The following is a 19,271-nucleotide window of genomic DNA, read 5'->3' on the forward strand; positions in this document are numbered from 1 at the left end:
AGCATAAAAACCGGCTATCCTTTGCAAAAGCTGGCTCCCTGTGTGTGACACCAGGCGGGGAAAATCCGCGAAAGTACACCGGCCCAGTGGGGCTCAGCTGTGAAAGACTGTGAGTGTGACCTGTCTATGTCTGTCTACTGTCCTCTTGCGTGAAACTCTTGCGAGTGGGGCAAAAAGAGCCTCCAGAAACCTCGCTCGCCCAGACGCCATTTTCAGGGAGGGACTTCAGAGCATAAAAACCGGCTATCCTTTGCAAAAGCTGGCTCCCTGTGTGTGACACCAGGCGGGGAAAATCCGCGAAAGTACACCAGCCCAGTGGGGCTCAGCTGTGAAAGACTGTGAGTGTGACCTGTCTATGTCTGTCTACTGTCCTCTTGCGTGAAACTCTTGCGAGTGGGGCAAAAAGAGCCTCCAGAAACCTAGCTCGCCCAGACGCCATTTTCAGGGAGGGACTTCAGAGCATAAAAACCGGCTATCCTTTGCAAAAGCTGGCTCCCTGTGTGTGACACCAGGCGGGGAAAATCCGCGAAAGTACACCGGCCCAGTGGGGCTCAGCTGTGAAAGACTGTGAGTGTGACCTGTCTATGTCTGTCTACTGTCCTCTTGCGTGAAACTCTTGCGAGTGGGGCAAAAAGAGCCTCCAGAAACCTAGCTCGCCCAGACGCCATTTTCAGGGAGGGACTTCAGAGCATAAAAACCGGCTATCCTTTGCAAAAGCTGGCTCCCTGTGTGTGACACCAGGCGGGGAAAATCCGCGAAAGTACACCAGCCCAGTGGGGCTCAGCTGTGAAAGACTGTGAGTGTGACCTGTCTATGTCTGTCTACTGTCCTCTTGCGTGAAACTCTTGCGAGTGGGGCAAAAAGAGCCTCCAGAAACCTAGCTCGCCCAGACGCCATTTTCAGGGAGGGACTTCAGAGCATAAAAACCGGCTATCCTTTGCAAAAGCTGGCTCCCTGTGTGTGACACCAGGCGGGGAAAATCCGCGAAAGTACACCGGCCCAGTGGGGCTCAGCTGTGAAAGACTGTGAGTGTGACCTGTCTATGTCTGTCTACTGTCCTCTTGCGTGAAACTCTTGCGAGTGGGGCAAAAAGAGCCTCCAGAAACCTAGCTCGCCCAGACGCCATTTTCAGGGAGGGACTTCAGAGCATAAAAACCGGCTATCCTTTGCAAAAGCTGGCTCCCTGTGTGTGACACCAGGCGGGGAAAATCCGCGAAAGTACACCAGCCCAGTGGGGCTCAGCTGTGAAAGACTGTGAGTGTGACCTGTCTATGTCTGTCTACTGTCCTCTTGCGTGAAACTCTTGCGAGTGGGGCAAAAAGAGCCTCCAGAAACCTAGCTCGCCCAGACGCCATTTTCAGGGAGGGACTTCAGAGCATAAAAACCGGCTATCCTTTGCAAAAGCTGGCTCCCTGTGTGTGACACCAGGCGGGGAAAATCCGCGAAAGTACACCGGCCCAGTGGGGCTCAGCTGTGAAAGACTGTGAGTGTGACCTGTCTATGTCTGTCTACTGTCCTCTTGCGTGAAACTCTTGCGAGTGGGGCAAAAAGAGCCTCCAGAAACCTAGCTCGCCCAGACGCCATTTTCAGGGAGGGACTTCAGAGCATAAAAACCGGCTATCCTTTGCAAAAGCTGGCTCCCTGTGTGTGACACCAGGCGGGGAAAATCCGCGAAAGTACACCGGCCCAGTGGGGCTCAGCTGTGAAAGACTGTGAGTGTGACCTGTCTATGTCTGTCTACTGTCCTCTTGCGTGAAACTCTTGCGAGTGGGGCAAAAAGAGCCTCCAGAAACCTAACTCGCCCAGACGCCATTTTCAGGGAGGGACTTCAGAGCATAAAAACCGGCTAACCTTTGCAAAAGCTGGCTCCCTGTGTGTGACACCAGGCGGGGAAAATCCGCGAAAGTACACCGGCCCAGTGGGGCTCAGCTGTGAAAGACTGTGAGTGTGACCTGTCTATGTCTGTCTACTGTCCTCTTGCGTGAAACTCTTGCGAGTGGGGCAAAAAGAGCCTCCAGAAACCTAGCTCGCCCAGACGCCATTTTCAGGGAGGGACTTCAGAGCATAAAAACCGGCTATCCTTTGCAAAAGCTGGCTCCCTGTGTGTGACACCAGGCGGGGAAAATCCGCGAAAGTACACCGGCCCAGTGGGGCTCAGCTGTGAAAGACTGTGAGTGTGACCTGTCTATGTCTGTCTACTGTCCTCTTGCGTGAAACTCTTGCGAGTGGGGCAAAAAGAGCCTCCAGAAACCTCGCTCGCCCAGACGCCATTTTCAGGGAGGGACTTCAGAGCATAAAAACCGGCTATCCTTTGCAAAAGCTGGCTCCCTGTGTGTGACACCAGGCGGGGAAAATCCGCGAAAGTACACCGGCCCAGTGGGGCTCAGCTGTGAAAGACTGTGAGTGTGACCTGTCTATGTCTGTCTACTGTCCTCTTGCGTGAAACTCTTGCGAGTGGGGCAAAAAGAGCCTCCAGAAACCTAGCTCGCCCAGACGCCATTTTCAGGGAGGGACTTCAGAGCATAAAAACCGGCTATCCTTTGCAAAAGCTGGCTCCCTGTGTGTGACACCAGGCGGGGAAAATCCGCGAAAGTACACCGGCCCAGTGGGGCTCAGCTGTGAAAGACTGTGAGTGTGACCTGTCTATGTCTGTCTACTGTCCTCTTGCGTGAAACTCTTGCGAGTGGGGCAAAAAGAGGCTCAGAGGAGCACGGCCGCTCCGCTTCGCTACGCGGCCGTGCACTCTTTCTAAGGAAAGAACTCCATTGCAACAAGAAGGAAAAATCACACTAAGAACGGCGCTATATCACAGAAACAAACATTTCTCTCTGGACTGTCTTCTCTGTTACATGCTCGGGCCTAAGATTTGACCCAGTGTGAGGCTTCATCCACGGAGGACTCCCCTCCCTTAGAGGCAAGTCAGCCCATCCAGAAAGGGAGGAGCCAGAGGAGTGTGCTGCCTACATCATATAGACAATGAATACCACTACAACACGTAGAAAAACCCACAATACAAATGTGACAATGGGGAAACAGCGCAGGCCAGCATCAGACATAGAGAATGAAGATGACAATTCTGAGGACCAGATAATGACTGAACAACTAATCAACCTCTCAGATAAGGACTTTAGACTAGCAATATGGAAGGTGCTCAACAGACTCCAAGAAACCATGGATCGAGTTGAACAGAACACTAATAAGAACCAAGAAAATATGAAGGCAGAAATGACAAAACTCCAAACTGAAATAACATGTCAACTAACAGGCCTGAAAAACTCAGTAAACGAAGTGAATGACAAAATGGATAAGCTCTGGGACAGGGTATCAGAAGCTGAGAATAGACTTGGTGCTGTGGAAGATGAGATACATAACAATTCCATACAGCAGGAGAGATTGGACAAAAAACTTAAAGCAAATGAGCAGACAATGGAAAAATTAGTCAAAGAATGGAAACAGACGAAAATAGAAGTCTATGATAAGATCAACAGAAACAACTTAAGAATCATTGGAGTCCCAGAGACCCAGGAAGAAAATTTCCAGGAAGAATCAATGGTCAAGAACATCATTAAAGAGAAACTTCCAGAGCTAAAGAATATATGTGATCAAATCCTGCATGCCCGAAGAGTACCAACCAAAAGAGACCCCAGAAAAACCACCCCAAGACACATCCTAGTCACAATGACAAATCCCACAGATAGAGACAGAATTCTGAAAACAGCAAGATCAAAAGGGGAAATCATGTTCAAGCAAGCTTCCCTGAGATTTACAGCAGACCTGTCACCAGAAACGCTCAATGCCAGAAAGCAGTGGTGGGATATTGTGACAAGACTGAATGAAATGAATGCTTCACCCAGAATACTATACCCAGCAAAACTCACTTTCCGGTTTGATGGAAGAATACATGGTTTCACAGACAAAAAACAGCTCAGAAACTTCACAGACACAAAACCAGTCTTAAGAGAAAAACTGAAAGACCTAATCTAAGACAAGACTACCCAAAAGACACACCAAATTTTGAAATAAAGATGGCGTTAAATCCCAGGACAATTCTTTCTCTCAACGTCAATGGACTAAATGCACCAGTTAAGAGACACAGAGTGGCTAAATGGATCAAAAAACTCAATCCAACCTTCTGCTGCCTACAAGAAACGCACCTGAATAGTCAGAACAAACATAGACTCAAAATAAAAGGCTGGGGGCCGGAGAGATAGCATGGAGGTAAGGCGTTTGCCTCTCATGCAGGAGGTCATCGGTTCGAATCCCGGCGTCCCATATATGGTCCTCCCGTGCCTGCCAGGAGCAATTTCTGAGCCTGGAGCCAGGAATAACCCCTGAGCACTGCCGGGTGTGACCCAAAAACCACAAAAAAAAAAATAAATAAATAAAAGGCTGGAGAAAAGTTATCCAAGCAAACAACACCCATAAAAAAGCTGGAGTGGCCATACTAATATCAGATAATGCAAACTTTATACTCAGGAAGGTTGTAAGGGACAAAGACGGACATTTTATATTAATCAAGGGGTACGTAGAGCAGGAAGAATTCACTCTCCTAAACATATATGCACCGAATGAGGGGCCAGCAAAATATTTAATACAACTGCTGACAAATCTGAAAAATAATATCAACAACAACACAATAATTGTGGGGGACCTAAACACGGCTTTGTCAACACTGGACAGGTCAACCAGACTGAAACCCAACAAGAATATACTAGACCTGAGGAGAGAAATGGAAGAAAGAGGCCTAGTGGATATATATAGGACACTCCATCCCCAGAAACCTGGATACACATTCTTCTCCAATGTACATGGGACATTCTCCAGGATAGACTACATGCTGGCACATAAAACATACCTCCATAAGATCAAGAGGATAGAAATTTTGCAGATTACCTTCGCTGACCACAAGGCTCTGAAATTATTTGTGAACTCCAAAGGGACTCAGAAGAAACACTTTAACACCTGGAAGTTAAACAGCCTCATGCTCAATAACCAGTGGGTCCGAGATGAAATCAAGGAGGAATTAAAAAGGTTCCTGGAAACAAATGACAATAAAGACACAAACTATCAGAACTTATGGGACACAGCAAAAGCAGTACTGAGAGGAAAATTTATAGCTTTGCAAGCACACATCAGGAAGGAAGAAGGAGCTTACCTGAGTAGCTTAATGACACAGCTAATAGAACTAGAAAATGCTCAACAAAAGGACCCAAGAACAGGAAGACAGAAGGAAATAACAAAGCTGAGAGCAGAAATCAACGAAGTGGAAACTCAAAAAACAATCCGAAAGATCAACGAAAGCAGAAGTTGGTTCTTTGAAAAAATAAACAAGATTGATAGACCACTGGCAAACCTAACAAAGAAAGAGAGAGAGAGAAACTTGATAACTCGTATCAGGAATGAAAAAGGAGAGATCACTACTGATATGACAGAGATTCAAAGGGTAATCAGAAACTACTTTGAAAAACTCTACGCCACTAAAAATGAGAACCTGGAAGAAATGGATAAATTCTTGGACTCTTATAATCTTCCACGGTTGAAGGAAGAGGATGTAGCATATCTAAACACCCCCATCACCATTGATGAAATTAAAACAGTAATCAAATGTCTGCCGAAAAACAAAAGCCCAGGTCCAGATGGATTCACTAATGAATTCTATCAAACTTTCCAAGAGGAACTACTGCCAATCTTGGCAAGACTCTTTCATGAAATTGAACAAACAGAAACACTTCCAAATAGCTTTTATGAAGCCAACATCACCTTGATACCTAAACCAGACAGAGACGCTACCAAAAAAGAAAATTACAGACCAATATCACTGATGAATGCAGATGCAAAGATCCTCAACAAAATCCTGGCAAATAGGATTCAATGCCTCATTAAGAAGATCATCCACTACGATCAAGTAGGTTTCATCCCAGGAATGCAAGGCTGGTTTAACATCCGTAAATCTATCAACATAATACACAACATCAATAACAAGAAAAATAAAAACCACATGATCATATCAATAGATGCAGAGAAAGCATTTGATAAGGTCCAACACCCATTCTTGATCAAAACTCTCAGCAAGATGGGAATGGAGGGAACCTTTCTCAATATAGTGAAGGCCATCTACCACAAGCCAGTGGCAAATATTATCCTCAATGGAGAAAAACTGAAAGCCTTCCCTCTAAATTCTGGCACAAGACAAGGCTGTCCTCTCTCACCACTCCTATTCAACATAGCACTGGAAGTACTTGCTATAGCGATTAGGCAAGAAAAGGATATCAAGGGAATCCAGATAGGAAAGGAAGAAGTCAAGCTCTCACTGTTTGCAGATGACATGATACTCTACTTAGAAAACCCTAAAGACTCTATCAAAAAGCTTCTAGAAACAATAGACTCATATAGCAAGGTGGCAGGCTACAAAATTAACACACAAAAATCAATGGCCTTTCTATACACCAACAGTAATAAAGAAGAAATGGACATTAAGAAAACAACCCCATTCACAATAGTACCACACAAACTCAAATATCTTGGAATCAACTTGACTAAATATGTGAAGGACCTATACAAAGAAAACTATAAAACTCTGCTCCAAGAAATAAGAGAGGACACACGGAAATGGAAACACATACCCTGCTCATGGATTGGCAGGATTAACATCATCAAAATGTCAATACTCCCCAAGGCATTATACAGATTTAATGCCATCCCTCTAAAGATACCCATGACATTCTTCAAAGAAGTGGATCAGACACTTTTGAAATTCATTTGGAACAATAAACACCCTCGAATAGCTAAAGCAATCATTGGGAAAAAGAATATGGGAGGAATTACTTTTCCCAACTTTAAACTGTACTACAAAGCAACAGTTATCAAAACAGCATGGTATTGGAATAAGGATAGGTCCTCAGATCAGTGGAATAGGCTTGAATACTCAGAAAATGTTCCCCAGAGATACAACCATCTAATTTTTGATAAAGGAGCAGGAAATCCTAAATGGAGCAGGGAAAGCCTCTTCAACAAGTGGTGTTGGCACAATTGGATAGCCACTTGCAAAAAATTAAACTTAGACCCCCAGCTAACATCATGTACAAAGGTAAAATCCAAATGGATTAAAGACCTCGATATCAGCCCCAAAACCATAAGATATATAGAACAGCACATAGGCAAAACACTACAGGACATTACAGGCATCTTCAAGGAGGAAACTGCACTCTCCAAGCAAGTGAAAGCAGAGATTAACAGATGGGAATATATTAAGCTGAGAAGCTTCTGCACCTCAAAGGAAATAGTGCCCAGGATACAAGAGCCACCCACTGAGTGGGAGAAACTATTCACCCAATACCCATCAGATAAGGGGCTAATCTCCAAAATATACAAGGCACTGACAGAACTTTACAAGAAAAAAACATCTAACCCCATCAAAAAATGGGGAGAAGAAATGAACAGACACTTTGACAAAGAAGAAATACGCATGGCCAAAAGACACATGAAAAAATGTTCCACATCACTAATCATCAGGGAGATGCAAATCAAAACAACGATGAGATACCACCTCACACCCCAGAGAATGGCACACATCACAAAGAATGAGAATAAACAGTGTTGGTGGGGATGTGGAGAGAAAGGAACTCTTATCCACTGCTGGTGGGAATGCTGTCTAGTTCAACCTTTATGGAAAGCGATATGGAGATTCCTCCAAAAACTGGAAATCGAGCTCCCATACGATCCAGCTATACCACTCCTAGGAATATACCCTAGGAACACAAAAATACAATACAAAAACCCCTTCCTTACACCTATATTCATTGCAGCTCTATTTACCATAGCAAGACTCTGGAAACAACCAAGATGCCCTTCAACAGATGAATGGCTAAAGAAACTGTGGTACATATACACAATGGAATATTATGCAGCTGTCAGGAGAGATGAAGTCATGAAATTTTCCTATACATGGATGTACATGGAATCTATTATGCTGAGTGAAATAAGTCAGAGAGAGAGAGAAAAACGCAGAATGGTCTCACTCATCTATGGGTTTTAAGAAAAATGAAAGACACCCTTGTAATAATAATTTTCAGACACAAAAGAGAAAAGAGCTGGAAGTTCCAGCTCACCTCAGGAAGCTCACCACAAAGAGTGATGAGTTTAGTTAGAGAAATAACTACATTTTGAACTGTCCTAATATTGAGAATGTATGAGGGAAATGTAGAGCCTGTTTAGGGTACAGGCGGGGGTTGGGTGGGGAGGAGGGTGATTTGGGACTTGGGTGATGGGAATGTTGCACTGGTGATGGGTGGTGTTCCTTTTATGACTGAAACCCAAACACAATCATGTATGTAATCAAGGTGTTTAAATAAAAAAAAAATTAAAAAAAAAAATAATAAAATTGGTGATATTGTTACTAAAAAAAAAAAAAAAAAAAAGAATTCTCTGAGGGGCTGGCAAGGTGGCGCTAGAGGTAAGGTGTCTGCCTTGCAAGCGCTAGCCAAGGATCAGGACCATGGTTCAATTCCCCGTGCTTAGCCAGGAATAACCCCTGAGCACCAAATGGGTGTGGCCTGAAAAAAAAAAAGAATTCTCTGAGATGAATGATGATAACGTCTATCTATCCTGCTTTAGCAATGTTGGTGCTACTTTTCCTCTAAAGTTATGCATGTTTCTTTTCAGAAATTATTAAAATAATTAATTATAACTCTTATCTTAGTTATGTCAACAATTCAGGGTGCAGACAGAATAAGAAATAAATCAATTTCTTAAGGTTCCACAAAACTGAAAGCCTCACTGCAGAGGGTGAATGCATCAATTTTCAGTATTTATCACTCATTCTTTGATTTACATAATGTATCAGCAATAACTAGTCTGTATTCAGACCAGGAGCAGTTCAGATTCATTTTTCTTTCCATACCTCCATTCCTAACATTTTAAAGAACCTCTCATAAATACTTGACTGCTTTTGATATCACCTTATTTATATCTGTCTCCACAAGAATTACTAAGCAAGCAATATATGCCTCAACACAGACATACTAGGATAATGAAAGCAAATACTTGATTAATGAAGCATTAAAAAATGCTTTCATAAGGGCCAGAGAGATATCATGGAGGTAGATATCATGTTTGCCTTGCATGCAGAAGGATGGTGGTTCAGATCCCGGCATCCCATATGGTTCCCCAAGCCTGCCAGCAGCTATTTTTGAGTGTAGAGCCAAGAGTAACCCCTGAGTGCTGCCAGGTGTGACCCAAACCCCCCCTGAAAAAAATACCTTCATAAAACAAGGTGAGAAGCCAGAAAGATTGCTCAAAGAACTGAGTACATGCTTTGCATATGGAAGTTCTGGCAGGGTTCAGTCCCTGATACCACATGTCCCTAAGCCCACCAAGTGACTCCCAAGCACCCAGCTTGGACTAGCTCTTAAGTACCACTCAACTAGCTCAAAAACACACAAAAGTCATGAGAGTATGGGGAGGCACATGTGTTTAGATCACTAGGCATGAGATTTCAAAATTACAAATAGAGTATGGTACCAAATATAATAAAATGGTGTTTATTTTTATATATTTATTTAAAAAGAAATGAGGTGCAGAAGCAGGTAGATTTCAAAAATGAGAGTACATGCTTTATATGAGGGAACCCCAGGTTTGATCCTCAGTACCAAATGGTCCACCAAGCACCACTTAGAGCTACCCTGAGCACCACTAGGCATTGTCAGAGAAACAAAAGGATATGAAATGGTGAAACATGCTACAATATTGATGAGATATGAAAAATGTGCTAGCTCAGATCTGGAGCAACAGTATAGCAGATAGGGTATTTGCCTTTCACTTAGCTAATCTGGGTTCTTTATCTTGTACCCCATATTGACTCTGTGCCCACCAGAAGTAACTTCTTAAGCAGAGACAGGAGTAACCTCTGAGCACTATAGGTGTGGGAGGGAGGGAGAGAAGGATTATTTATCAGGAGTGATAACTGAGCCCAATGCCTGGAATAAGTCCTGAGAACCACCAAGTGTGGCAGCCTCCTCTTTCCCCCCAAAAAATATTAGATTGGAATGGAGAGATTGGTCCAAGGACAAGTGCTTTCCATGGTTCCCTGAGTGGCTGGGGGGAGGGAAGGAATGAATGAAAGAAGGGAGGGAGGGAGGGGAGAGAGGAAAGACAGTTATAATAGTGTATGGTGTACTTAAAATCACTGAACCATACGCTTGAACATGGCTAAAGAAATGGATAGATGGGGCCGGAGAGAAAGCACAGCAGTGGGGCGTTTGCCTTGTAAACAGCCAACCTAGGACCAAAGGTGGTTCGAATCCCAGCATCCCATTTGGTCCCCCGTGTCTGCCAGGAGCGATTTCTGAGCAGATAGCCAGGAGCAACCCCTGAGCTCAGCCAGGTGTGATCCAAAAACAAAAAAGAAAAACAGCACAGAGGTCCCATATGGTCCCCCAAGCCAGGAGCGATTTCTTTTTTTTTTTTAATATATTTTGTATTTAAGTAACATGATCATAGCTGGGTTACAGTCATAACCAGAACACCCCTTTCACCAGTGTAACATTACCCCCTCCACCCTTCCCATCCCCTGCCTGTATTCGAGACAGGCATTCTACTACAGTTATTTGTTTTTAAGTTCAGTAAGTTGTATTTTTTTCCTTAAAGGATAAAAGTAAAAAATATATAGTAAAGGTGTGATAGTGGCAATCGCCATTGTTTGCATAGGTCCAGAAAAATGGGGAAAATGAGAAAAAAATCCTTGACCTGATTACAAAAAGGCCTCACCCCAGAAGTTTATTGGCATAAGGCCGACTCTGGGTTCCAGGCATACCAGTCTGTCCAACCCGAGTCATTCACCAGGAGCGATTTCTTAGTGCATACCCAGGAGTAATCCCTGAGCGTCACCGGGTATGGCAAAAAAAAAAAAAAAACTTACCATAGGGGAAGAGTGTGGGCTAGGGACTCTGGGACAATGGTAGAAGGAAGTGGGCATATAGCCAGAAGGTGTGGTGCTGGAATAGTGGAATAGTTCATGTATGAAATCCTACTAATAACAATTTGTAAACCATAGCATCCCCCCAAATTTTTAAAATAATAAAAATTTCCTCTCAATTTACATTACTTTTACTATACTAAAAATACTATACTATACTCTTACTATATCTAAAAATATTATTATATTACTGTATAATTTTTCACTACATAATTTATATAATTAATCACATTTTCCTAGTGCTTGCATCTAAATTTCTTATAGTTGGACTTTTCTAGTTTGGGTATGTGTGCATGTTATATGTCACATAGACAAATCTTAATGCTTATCTCTAAGTTTAAAATAATTACTGAAAGTTAAGTTCCATTAATATATAAAAATATTGATCATATTCTCACCAATACTGTTATTCATTTCTAATGTCTAGCAATTTTATGAATGGTACATTATCTTTGGTTAATTTGTAGTTAATGCTTTTTGTTGTATTTCTTTTGTTCCATTACATGATGTTAATGTTATCTTTATATATTCAAACCTACCCACTTTGCCTTTGATGACATTTTCATTTCTTTATTAGTAGATTTTCTTTTTCCCTATTAAGGCATAAAGGTGTAGGGTAACACTGATGCTTCTCTGTAGAAGTTTGCTCCCTCTGACTCTCTGCCTTGCCCTTTATAGTTGCTGGAAAAGGGGCTTCCCAGTATGCAGCAGCCCCTGCTTCAGGTGATCTACAGTCTGCTCAGCTACATGGACCTTTCAGTGGTTCCAGTAAAGCAGTTTAATGTGGAAGTTCTGAAGATCATTGAAAAATATGTGCAAGTGAGTACTTCAGTAAAATACTTCACTTATTTTTTTTTTTTTTTTGTGGTTTTTGGGTCACACCCGGCAGTGCTCAGGGGTTATTCCTGGCTCCAGGCTCAGAAATTGCTCCTGGCAGGCACGGGGGGACCATATGGGATGCTGGGATTTGAACCGATGACCTCCTGCATGAAAGGCAAACGTCTTACCTCCATGCTATCTCTCCAGCCCCAAAATACTTCACTTATAAACCAGGTTCATAGTTAATCACCAAAGACTGAAGTTTTGCAGTGTATATTTGCCTACAAACTGATATAGGTATCAGGCCATGCATTCTTTTATTCATAATCCTCATATGCTTTTGCAAGGGCTCAAGAACATGTAAAGCAGGAGCAAAATATTGGGCATTTTTGAACTGTTAGAGAAGATATTTCCACCTCTTGCTGCTGACAGATCAGGTGTTAAATGCACTCAGCTAGCCAGAAGATACCAAGCAGAACATATTTTCAGGATCTGCCTTCAAAGAAGAGAGAACAGAGAACTTACAATGTCACATTCTAGAGTAGATGTTACAGCATGTGTAGTATTAACTCAGAAGTCAAAATTGAAGAAACTTAAGTTCAGATACTTGCGTAAGTATACTTTAAATAGCCTCCAACAAAACAGGCAAGATGGAGAACTCAAGGCAAATGTTGGGTTTTCTGGAGCTTTGTATTTACCCCCCCCCCAAAATGAGGGAGGGTCAAATCACATGTTTTTCAATTGCATGCCATACTTCATTGTTTTATTAGGCTATTTGTTCTCTCTCAGGAAAATGGGCTTTTCTGGTATTTGGTAGTTTAATACATTTAGAGCAGGACCTCATTTGTGCAGAATTTAGCAGTAATAGATATATATTTTATATCTTATGCTTTTATGCCAAAGCCTAGGAAAATATTGGTCATTTTAATCAAATCAGTTCCTTGGTGTTCAATATTTTTGGAGAGAAGTCCTTAAAATTCCTGGGTGTTTTCAGAAAGGTTAATGTATTTAAACAAAATGAGTCTTACTGAAAGAGCAGGCATTTGATAAGCCAAGAAGGGGAGATGAGTCGTTCCAGAATGAAGGTATAACATGAGTAAAGCCATAAAAGCTAAGAAAGTTCCACTAGTTTGGGGAGCTGCAAGGATAGCCCAGGAGCCATGTTCATAGATTAGCTTGGTCCTGTGTACCATAGAAAGTGGTTAAGATGTTTAAGCATAGAAGTGGGATGGTCTGACAAATTCTAAAAATATAACCATAGAGGCTGGTGAGGTGGCGCTAGAGGTAAGGTGTCTGCCATGCAAGTGCTAGCCAAGGAAGGACCGGGGTTCAATCCCCCAGCATCCCGTATGGTCCCCCCAAGCCAGGGGTAATTTCTAAGCACTTAGCCAGGAGTAACCCCTGAGCATCAAATGGGTGTGTCCCAAAAAAAACAAAAATAAAAATAAAAATATAACCATAGCTAGAGTAGCTATGATGATCTTTAGTAAGAAACTGCAAGGTAAAATAGGCATTGATATGACCTAGGCAGTGGTCCATGAAAGATTCAATTGAGTACTAGAAAGAAAAATTTATTGGTGGGGTGGGAGCAAAATTTTGAGAACAGAATGTCTCCTAATATCTATATTAGATCATGAGGAAGATACAGAGGGAGGAATAAAGAGGTCTGAGGGTAGAAATTATATACCCAGGATGGAAATGGGGTCCAAAAGGCAAAAGAAGTAGAAAGAGAGAGAGGAAAACTAGAAATGAACAGAAGTTGGTAAAGAATGAGTAGTCCCTACCATGAGATACAAAGGGAAATTTTTATTTAGTTTGATATTGTGATATTATTGAAATGAAGAGGGTGTTTCATTATTCAAAAAGGCTTGTTGATCTGAAATTTGATTTATTTGAATATGGACAAAATTTGTCCTTGGAAAATAGAGTTAACATTCCTAAGGATCTACCCTAAGAACCCAAGAACACCATGCAGCAAAGCCCTCTGCATTCTTGTCTTTGTCAAAGCACTTTTACAATGGCCAGAATCTAGAAACAACCTAGGTGCCTGAGTACAGATGAGTGGATAAAGAAACTATGGTACATCTGCACAATGAAATACTATACAGATGTTAGGAAAAAATGAAGTCATGAAATTTTCTTATACATGGGTAGGTGGATATGGAGAGTATTATGCTGAGTGAATGAGGAACAGGAATAGACATAGAATAATGTCACTCATTTGTGATGAGTCAAAAATAAAAGACAGTATAGTGATAATATTCAGAGAAAATAGAAGTGAGGGCCAGGAGGACCAATCCATGGTAGAAAGTGGTGAATGCAGGCAGTTAGGGTAAAGGATAATGATAATGTCCTTAAGGATAACGATCAGTGAAATTATCTATTTATGTAGTTTGCCATTTACCTATCCCATAACTTCCTAGGTTTACTCCAGTGAATCCTGAAGAGTTATAAAAAAATTTTTGTAGGGCCCGGAGAGATAGCACAGCGGTGTTTGCCTTGCAAGCAGCCGATCCAGGACCTAAGGTGGTTGGTTCGAATCCCAGTGTCCCATATGGTCCCCCGTGCCTGCCAGGAGCTATTTCTGAGCAAACAGCCAGCAGTAACCCCTGAGCACCGCCAAGTGTGGCTCAAAAAAAAAAAAAAAGAAAAAAGAAAAAAAAAAAAGAAAAAAATTTTTGTAGGTAATATTTTTGTTCATCTATATTTTAAATATTATAAAATTAAATTCTATCATAAAATACATTAATTTCTATGTTACATTAATATAAAATTATAATATGAATATATTGTTAATTTATATTGAGAAGTAAAATTCTTGCTAACATGGCATGTTCTCTTTTCTTTAGAGTGTACACTGGCGAGAAGCTCTGAATATCTTGAAGTTGGTAGTTTCTCGATCTGCCAGCCTTGTTTTGCCTTCCTACCCACAGAGCGACCTCTCAAAGATAGAGATACATCGGGTATGGACAAGTGCTTCTAAAGACTGCCTGGGAAAAACCCTGGACTTTCATTTTGATATTTCAGAGGTATATTAACCATTTCTGTGAATTTTTGGATAGATATGCATGGTATATAAGCGTAAGAGAAAGCTTAAAGTGGTTGCCTGGAGAAATGGAGAGTTATTTTACATTTATTTTAAATGAAGACGTCTAAAGCCTAAATTAGGTCTTATCCTTGAGAGAGAACATACCGTCAGCTTCACTGGGACTCGCAGTTGGCAGCTTTTAAAAATAGAAACTAGCCTTCGTTATATAAAAATGACTTCTGAAAAAAGGTGACTTTAAAGTGAAATGGTCTTAAACAGCTTAAGCTATGACCTTCATTCATTACTGAGCTGACAATTGCCCAGTCCTACCTTTATATCTGCAGCCTATCTCCCAGAATGGCAACCAGAGCATCGGAGAATTGAAATTTACAGGAAAAGAGCCTGCTGGTGAGGGAGATGGGACCTGGGAGAAATACTTGAGGGCTGGGGATTACTAGTTAGCCAGTATAAGGAATTAAGAAGTAAAGAAGGACAAAATTATCTGCTGATTTATGCATAAAAGTTTGAGAAGTGGGACTAGAGTGAAAGCACAGTGGGAGGGTACTTTCCTTGCATGTGACTGATCTGGGTTCAACCTCCAACATTCATTCCATTATGGTCCCCAGAGTCCTTCATGTGTGATTCGGAGTAATCCCTGAGCATCATTGAGCGTGGCCCAAAATAAAAAATATATATTGAGAAACATGCTCATGATGTAAAAAAATTTTGCTTTCCTATCTCTCTTACCCATGGCGCTCATAATTCCAAAATATAAGCAGAAATTCGGCTCTATCCACTTTGTAACCTGGCTCTACTATGCTATCTGGTAAATAATAGCTTCCTAATTATTCAATACTGCTGAATTAACAAATTCTATGATGAAGCAAATCACTTCTGCTTGTATGGAACATACTTAAAGTAGTTTATTCCAGCTTTGATTTTTCTCAAAAAACATTTGCTCATTTTAGCACTTAGATATTTTGCTTACATTATGATATCAGAAATTATATTTCTGATATATATATTCTAAAATTATATTTAGTTATATCGTGATATTTTATATGCCAAATAAATTTTTTATATTTGTATGGGTTTTTTTATGTTTTGGAGGGTAGACATTTTATTCTTTGAATTCAGTTGATCTATCTATTCAAAAGCCTACCTGCTCCAGAATGATGGACTTTGAGAAGCAGTACAGAGTAATCTATTCAATTTTTGCACTCTTAGTTACAGACTCCTTATCTAAAGCTAAAGTTTAGAAGATGCTGCACTATGAAGTGATCATATTCAACGTCTCATCAGAAATAAAATGTCTAAACTTTTTGGCCAAGTATATACTCAATATCAATTTTTGAATAATTAAAAAGATACCATTTAAATGCAATTTTAAATAATTGAATGCATTTAAAGATCAGCGATTTAAGGTTGAGATTGAATTTGGATCTCTTAGTATAAGAAATTTTGACATGGCTGAAAATGGACAATTGACATTCTGGACTGCTTTGCTTCCTTTCTTCGGTGGTTTCTGAATCATGTTTAAGGGGATGGATATATAGTGGGAATGATACTTACCTTGCACATGAGGTACACAAGGAACTGAGAACTCAGAACTCTGAGTAAACTGTGATCACTAGATGTGGCTCAAAAAAAAACTATGCTTAAGAACAAGTTGTTAGATTTGTTTTCAGATCTAATAATGGCAGAGAGAATGTTGAAGATGTAAAGTGATTTAGAGTGTTTATTTGAATGCCAGTAAATGAGCCTACTTATAGCTTTGAACTCCTTTAAGTCAAATAATTAATTGCTATTTACTTCTGGGCACAGGAAATTCCATGGAACGATTGATAATAAAATGTATGTCTTTTCCTTCTTTTTCCTGAAGACACCAATCATTGGGAGGCGCTATGATGAGCTGCAGAACTCTGCAGGGCGGGATGGGAAACCCAGAGTGATGGCTGTGACCAGAAGCGCATCCTCCACCTCATCGGGCTCCAACTTCCAATGTTCTTGTTCCTGTGAGCTGGAAAAGGCCTCAGTATTCTCAGGTACAGAAACCTAGACGCCGGTGATAGGAACGGACTTAAAATACCTTAGCGATTAGGGTTTCTTCTGTCCCAATTTCACCAAGCAGGCTCTACATCTAATTATCAACACTTCTGCTGCAAGGGAAACAGTTTTTGTCTATGAACAACTCATACACTGATAGAAGTTTGGATACTTTGTTTCTTCAAGCCACTGGACCTGGTTCTCTCTAAGGTTTAGGAAAAATAATCTCCTATAGATGACCATCCCATAAATGTGAGGGTCATTAAAAACAATTACAGGCATTCTTAGTTCCTCTGCCACTCATCCTTAGTATTGCAAGACATTTATATACTATTACAAGTTGCACTCTATTCAGTTTTCAAGACAGTGTGGAGCAATGCAGAGCACAGTAGAATGGAAACTTTTCTATATTTCTGCTTTCAGTGGGGTTGGGCCCACACCCAACAGTGCTCAGAAAACCATATGTGTTACAAGGGGCCGAGCTAGGGTCCAGCAACAAACAAACCAATTGCCCTAAACTTGTTGCCACCAATGTATTTATTTTAATTTTTTTATTTAAACAACTTTATTACATACATGATTGTGTATGGGGTTTAAGTCATTAAAGAACACCCACCCATCACCAGTGCAACATTCCCATCACCAATGTCCCAAATATCCCTCCTCCCCACCCAACCCCCACCTGGTACTCTAAACAAGCCTTCCTATTTCCTCGTACATTCTCATTATTAGGATAGTTTCAAAACGTAGTTATTTCTCTAACTAAACTCATCCCCTATTTGTGGTGAGCTTCATGAGGTGAGCTGTAACTTCCAGCACTTTTCTCTTTTGTGTCTGAAAGTTATTATTGAAAGAATGTCTTTCATTTTTCTTAAAACCCATAGATGAGTGAGAACCATTCCATGTCTTTTTCTCTCTCTCTGACTTATTTCACTCAGCATAATAGATTCCATGTACATCCATGTACAGGAAATTTCATGACTTTCATCTCTCTGACAGCTGCATAATATTCCATTGTGTATATGTACCACAGTTTCTTTAGCCATTCATCTGTTGAAGGATATGTTGGCTGTTGCCAGAGTCTTGCTATGGTAAATAGTGCTGCAATGAATATAGGTGTAGGAAGGGATTTTTGTATTGTATTTCTATGTTCCTAGGTATATTCCTAGGACTGGTATAGCTGGGTCGTATGGGAATTCCGATTTCCAGTTTTTGGAGGAATCTCCATATTGCTGTCCATGAAGATTGAACTAGATGGCATTCCCACCAGCAGGGGATAAGAGTTCCTTTCTATCCACATCCTGTCCAACAACTGCTTGTTCTCATTCTTTGTGATGTGTGCCAATCTCTGGGGTCTGAAGTGGTAACCTCATAGTGTTTTGATTTGCATCTCCCTGATGATTAGTGATGTGGAGCATTTTTTCATGTGTCTTTTGGTCATTTGTATTACTTCTTTGTCAAAGTGTCTGTCCATTTCTTTTCCCCATATCTTGATGGGATTAGATGTTTTTTTCTTATAAATTTCTGTCATGTGCCTTGTATATTTTGGAGATTAGCCCCTTATCTGATGGGTATTGGGGTGAATAGTTTCTCCCACTCAGTGGGGGGCTCTTGTATCCTGGGCGCTATTTCCTTTTGAGGTGCGGAAGCTTCTCAGTTTAATATATTCCCATCTGTTAATCTCTGCTTTCACTATGCTTGGAGAGTACAGTTTTCTCTTTGAAGATGCCTTTAGTCTCAATGTCCTGGAGTGTTTTACCTACGTGTTGTTCCATATATCTTATGGTTTCGGGTCTGATATCAAGGTCTTTCATCCATTTGGATTTTACCTTCGTAACATGATGTTAGCTGGGGGTCTAAGTTCAATTTTTTGCAAGTGGATAGCCAGTTGTGCTAACACCACTTGTAAAGAGGCTTTCTTTGCTTCCATTTAGGAATTCTTGCTCCTTTATAAAAAATTAGGTGATTGTATGTCTCGGGGAACATTCTCTGAGTATTCAAGGCCTATCCACTGATCTGAGGGCCCTGTCCTTTATTCCAATACCATGCTGTTTTAATAACTACTGCTTTGTAGTACAGTTTAAAGTTGGGGAAAGTAAATTCCTCCCATATTTTTTCCCAATGATTGCTTTACCTAATGTAGGGGTGTTTATTGTTCCAAATGAATTTCAAAAGTGCATGTTCCACTTCTGTTGAAGAATGTCATGGGTATCTTTAGAGGGCTCACATTAAATCTTTACAATGCTTTGGGGGAGTATTGCCTATTTTAATGATGTTAATCCTGCCAATCCATGAGCAGGGGTATGTGCTTCCATTTCCATGTGTCCTCTCTTATTTCTTGGAGCAGAGTTTTATAGTTTTCTTTGTATAGGTCCTTCACATTCTTAGTCAAGTTGATTCCAAGAT

General features: G+C 41.0%; 1 protein-coding gene across 1 annotated transcript in view; it reads left to right on the forward strand.

Moving 5' to 3' along the window:
* FRY (FRY microtubule binding protein) overlaps positions 1–19,271 on the forward strand; it is a 344,446-nt gene that overhangs the window by 260,287 nt on the left and 64,888 nt on the right. The window contains 4 exon segments of the mRNA XM_049778737.1: positions 11,651–11,791; positions 14,641–14,820; positions 16,702–16,815; positions 16,817–16,864. Coding sequence (XP_049634694.1) covers positions 11,651–11,791; positions 14,641–14,820; positions 16,702–16,815; positions 16,817–16,864 — 483 coding nt within the window.

The sequence above is a fragment of the Suncus etruscus genome, chromosome 8 (assembly GCF_024139225.1).
Source record: "Suncus etruscus isolate mSunEtr1 chromosome 8, mSunEtr1.pri.cur, whole genome shotgun sequence".
Taxonomy (NCBI): domain Eukaryota; kingdom Metazoa; phylum Chordata; class Mammalia; order Eulipotyphla; family Soricidae; genus Suncus; species Suncus etruscus.